The 5,608-nt window shown below is 48.3% G+C and overlaps 2 protein-coding genes across 2 annotated transcripts in view; one reads left to right on the top strand and one right to left on the bottom strand.

Annotated features, from left to right (window-relative positions):
• Positions 1-87: 87 nt before the first annotated feature.
• LOC124010742 (histidine-rich glycoprotein-like) lies at positions 88-1,663 on the top strand. Its single transcript, XM_046323384.1, has 3 exons — positions 88-1,000; positions 1,247-1,340; positions 1,531-1,663. Exons 1-3 carry the CDS (start codon positions 88-90, stop codon positions 1,661-1,663), a joined length of 1,140 nt encoding a protein of 379 aa, XP_046179340.1.
• A 3,631-nt stretch (positions 1,664-5,294) lies between these two features.
• The window catches only part of LOC124010741 (kinesin heavy chain), a 10,620-nt gene continuing 10,306 nt past the window's right edge, over positions 5,295-5,608 (bottom strand). Inside the window, exon 10 of the mRNA XM_046323383.1 lies at positions 5,295-5,339. Coding sequence (XP_046179339.1) covers positions 5,295-5,339 — 45 coding nt within the window. The remainder of the gene's footprint in view (positions 5,340-5,608) is intronic.

The following is a 5,608-nucleotide window of genomic DNA, read 5'->3' as shown; positions in this document are numbered from 1 at the left end:
CCACACCATGCCGCACCACACCATGCCGCACCACACCATGCCGCACCACACCATGCCACACCACACCATGCCGCACCACACCACACCATGCCGCACCACACCTTGCCGCACCACACCATGCCGCACCACACCATGCCGCACCACACCATGCCGCACCACACCACGCCACACCGCACCACGCCATGCCGCACCACACCACACCATGCCGCACCACACCATGCCGCACCACACCACACCATGCCGCACCATGCCGCACCACACCATGCCGCACCACACCACACCATGCCACACCATGCCGCACCACACCATGCCACACCACACAACGCCATGCCACACCGCACCACACCATGCCACACCATACCACACCATGCCGCACCACACCACACCATGCCGCACCACACCATGCCACACCATGCCGCACCACACCACACCATGCCACACCATGCCGCACCACACCATGCCACACCATACCACACCACACAACGCCATGCCACACCGCACCATGCCACACCATGCCGCACCACACCACACAATGCCACGCCGCACCACACCACACGCCACACCACGCCACACCATGCCGCACCACACCACACCACGCCACACCGTGCCGCACCACACCACACCACGCCACACCACGGCGCACCACACCACACATTTACATTTACATTTAAGTCATTTCCATGCCACACCGCACCACGCCACACCATGCCACACCGCACCACGCCACACCATGCCACACCGCACCATGCCACACCATGCCACACCATGCCACACCGCACCACGCCACACCACGCCGCACCACACCACGCCGCACCACACCACACCATGCCACACCATGCCACACCACGCCACACCATGCCACACCGCACCACGCCACACCACGCCACACCACGCCATGCCACACCATGCCACACCGCACCATGCCACACCATGCCACACCGCACCATGCCACACCATGCCACACTACGCCACACCATGCCACACCACAGCACATCGCTCTGTAGCCCTACTGTTCTACCTATAATAATAATAATAATAATAATATGCCATTTAGCAGACGCTTTTATCCATAGCGACTTACAGTCATGTGTGCATACATTCACGTGTGGTGGGTCCACTACCCTGGCGTACAAGCGCCATGCTCTACCAACTGAGCTACAGAAGGACCACTCCTATCTAACTCCTCTCCTAAGCCTGGCAGGACGCAGAGACAGAATGTTCTGGATGTCCCTGTGATCTCTGGCAGGGCAGCACAGACAGAATGTTCTGGATGTCCCCTGTTTCCTCTGGCAAGGTAGCAGAGACATAATGTTCTGGATGTCCCTGTGTCATCTGGCAAGGTACTTAGGACATAATGTTCTGGATGTCCCCCTGTGTCCTCTGGCAAGGTAGCAGTTATAATGTTCTGGATGTCCCCTGTGTCCTCTGGCAAGGTAGCAGAACATAATGTTCTGGATGTCCCCTGTGTCCTCTGGCAAGGTAGCAGAGACATAATGTTCTGGATGTTCCCTGTGTCCTCTGGCATGAAAGTAGCAGAGACAGAATGTTCTGGATGTCCCCTGTGTCCTCTGGCATGGTAGCAGAGAGTAGAACGTGCTGGAAGTCCCCTGTGTCCTCTGGCAGGGCAGCAGAGATAGAATGTGCTGGAAGTCCTGTCCTCTAGCAGGGGCAGCAGAAATAGAATGTGCTGGAAGTTCATTGTGTCCTCTAACACACAGAGCAGCCTAGGCTAACTCCTGTTGCTACTGTTGCTGTCCAGCCGAAGAAGGCAGGATAAAACCCTACAGATCAGGGTTTAGGGAGTGGATGGATGTCAACACTTAGCTAAGGTCAGAGATGAACAATGTCTTCATCATCACGGATAAGATTTAGAGAGAAGAGGCTTATTTATGCAACCACTCAGTCAGCCCTGAATAGGAGAGAGGGGAAGATGCAGGAATCTGGCTCTACTCATCATCAGCAGTCACTGTCCGTCTCCTGGTGGTGGATTGGGGCCGGCCCTCTGCCATAGAAACCTTTCATTGTTCACATAAATGAGGGAACTGGGTATGGTGCAGTGGATCTCTCAGCTCACCTCTGTCCCAGCAGGGTAGACTTATACTAACAGTCTGCCACTAGACCAGGTAAACTGTAGAGAGGTGCTGACCCACCTCTGTCCCAGCAGGGTAAGACTTATGCTAACAGTCTGCCACTAGAACAGGTCAACTGTAGGGTGCTGACCCACACTCTGTCCCAAAGGGTAGACTTATGTTAACAGTCTGCCACTAGACCAGATAAACTGTAGAGAGGTGCTGACTCACCTCTATTTTAGCAAGAATTGGAACTTATGTTAACAGTCTGCCACTAGACCAGGTAAACTGTAGAGAGTGCACTGACCCACCTCTGTCCCAACAAGGTAGACTTATGTTAACAGTCTGCCACTAGACCAGGTAAACTGTAGAGAGGTGCTGACCCACCTCTGTCCCAACAGGGTAGACTTATGCTAACAGTCTACCACTAGACCAGGTCAACTGTAGAGAGGTGCTGACCCTCTGTCCGAACATGAGGGTAGACTTATGCTAACAGTCTGCCACTAGACCAGGTCAACTGTAGAGAGCTGACCCACCTCTGTCCCAGCAGGGTAGACTTATGCTAACAGTCTGCCACTGGACCACGAATCAGCTGCTGTAGAGAGGTGCTGACTCACCTCTGTCCCGAACATGAGGGTAGACTTATGTGCGCAGTCTGCCACTAGACCTAGTCAACTGTAAGAGGTGCTGACCCACACTCTGTCCCAACAGGGTAGACTTCTGCTAACAGTCTGCCACTGGAGCCTAGTCAACTGTCCAGAGAGGTGCTGACCCCACCTCAGTCTGCCACTAGACCAGAAACTGTATGCTGACTCACCTCTGTCCGAACATGAGGAGTAGACTTGGTCTCACACTTTCGTTGTAGATGGAGGAGATGCACAGATGATGATGGTGGTCCTACAGTTCCCCCTAGAGTCCTGCAGGATACGGGTCATCTTGCTGTCCCTGTACGGGACGTGGCTTTTCTGAAAACAAACAACCCATTATTTACCCATTAGGGCCTTTCAGCAGACAGCCTCATAGATAACCAGTCAGTCTCATAGATAACCAGTCAGCCTCATAGATAACCAGTCAGTCTCATAGATAACCAATCAGCCATCAGGGCCTTTCAACAGACAGTCTCATAGATAACCAATCAGTCTCATAGATAACCAGTCAGCCTCATAGATAACCAGTCAGCCTCATAGATAACCAGTCAGTCTCATAGATAACCAATCAGCCATCAGGGCCTTACAACAGGCAGTCTCATAGATAACCAGTCAGTCTCATAGATAACCAGTCAGCCATCAGGGCCTTTCAACAGACAGTCTCATAGATAACCAGTCAGCCATCAGGGCCTTTCAACAGACAGTCTCATAGATAACCAGTCAGTCTCATAGATAACCAGTCAGCCATCAGGCCTTTCAACGAACAGCCTCATAGATAACCAGTCGGTCTCGCCGATAGCCAGTCAGCATCAGATTTTCAGCCAGGCTGATCTCATGAATAGCAGTCAGCCATCAGGGCCTTTCAACAGACAGTCTCATAGATAACCAGTCAGCCATCAGGGCCTTTCAACAGACAGTCTCATAGATAATCAGTCAGCCATCAGGGCCTTTCAACAAACAGTCTCATAGATAACCAGTCAGCCATCAGGGCCTTTCAACAGACAGTCTCATAGATAACCAGTCAGCCATCAGGGCCTTTCAACAGACAGTCTCATAGATAACCAGTCAGGCATCAGGGCCTTTCAGCAGACAGCCTCATAGATAACCAGACAGCCTCATAGATAACCAGTCAGTCTCATAGATAATCAATCAGCCATCAGGACCAGATCAGAATAAAAACATGACCTCATTTTGCACATTTTGGTTAATTGTTTTTACACAATTTCAATGTCACATATGCAAAGTATTCAGTAATCCCTGCTGATGTCCCTATATTAAAGAGAGAAGGGTAAGATATAGAGAGAACTCACTGTCCCCTCAGCCAGAGCAGAGATGACATTCCCCAGAGCAGAGAGAGACTTATTGATATTTTTAGCTTCGTCCAACACGGCTCCTTCAGCACCTGTCTTACTGACCTTAAAGAGACAAACAGAGAGAGAAACGACTGTCAGCAGGGGAGAGAGGCCACACAATGCAGCAGCATCTTCTAACTGACAGGTCTGGAGTTATAACACCTTATAAAACAGTTATAACAGTCATAACATCATTAGTTTGTTGGGAATCTGTCTTCATGATTCAGCAGGTGGCAGAGGACATAGGATGCTTCAGCATCTTACACCTGACTGACAAGCTGGGAGTTATAACACCTTATAACACAATAATAGCACAGTTATAGTTATAACACAGGTATGCAGTTCTAACAAGTTATGGTGGTTCATTGGCCTCTTCATCAGACAAGCCTAGAGTTATAACACAGTTATGACAAGTTATAAACAGTTCTAACACAAGTTATGGTGGTTCATTGGCCTCTTCATCAGACAAGCCTAGAGTTATAACACAGTTATGACAAGTTATAAACAGTTCTAACACAAGTTATGGTGGTTCATTGGCCTCTTCATCAGACAAGCCTAGAGTTATAACACAGTTATAAACAGTTCTAACACAAGCTATGGTGGTTCATTGGCCTCTTCATCAGACAAGCCTAGAGTTATAACACAGTTATAAACAGTTCTAACACAAGTTATGGTGGTTCATTGGCCTCTTCATCAGACAAGCCTAGAGTTATAACACAGTTATGACAAGTTATAAACAGTTCTAACACAAGTTATGGTGGTTCATTGGCCTCTTCATCAGACAAGCCTAGAGTTATAACACAGTTATGACAAGTTATAAACAGTTCTAACACAAGTTATGGCGGTTCATCGGCCTCTTCATCAGACAAGCCTAGAGTTATAACACAGTTATAAACAGTTCTAACACAAGTTATGGTGGTTCATTGGCCTCTTCATCAGACAAGCCTAGAGTTATAACACAGTTATGACAAGTTATAAACAGTTCTAACACAAGTTATGGTGGTTCATTGGCCTCTTCATCAGACAAGCCTAGAGTTATAACACAGTTATAAACAGTTCTAACACAAGTTATGGTGGTTCATTGGCCTCTTCATCAGACAAGCCTAGAGTTATAACACAGTTATGACAAGTTATAAACAGTTCTAACACAAGTTATGGTGGTTCATTGGCCTCTTCATCAGACAAGCCTAGAGTTATAACACAGTTATGACAAGTTATAAACAGTTCTAACACAAGTTATGGCGGTTCATCGGCCTCTTCATCAGACAAGCCTAGAGTTATAACACAGTTATAAACAGTTCTAACACAAGTTATGGTGGTTCATTGGCCTCTTCATCAGACAAGCCTAGAGTTATAACACAGTTATGACAAGTTATAAACAGTTCTAACACAAGTTATGGTGGTTCATTGGCCTCTTCATCAGACAAGCCTAGAGTTATAACACAGTTATGACAAGTTATAAACAGTTCTAACACAAGTTATGGTGGTTCATCGGCCTCTTCATCAGACAAGCCTAGAGTTATAACACAGTTATAAACAG

The sequence above is a fragment of the Oncorhynchus gorbuscha genome, linkage group LG23 (assembly GCF_021184085.1).
Source record: "Oncorhynchus gorbuscha isolate QuinsamMale2020 ecotype Even-year linkage group LG23, OgorEven_v1.0, whole genome shotgun sequence".
In the NCBI taxonomy this organism is placed as follows: Eukaryota; Metazoa; Chordata; class Actinopteri; order Salmoniformes; family Salmonidae; genus Oncorhynchus; species Oncorhynchus gorbuscha.
This window is presented reverse-complemented; position numbering and strand designations above follow the sequence as displayed.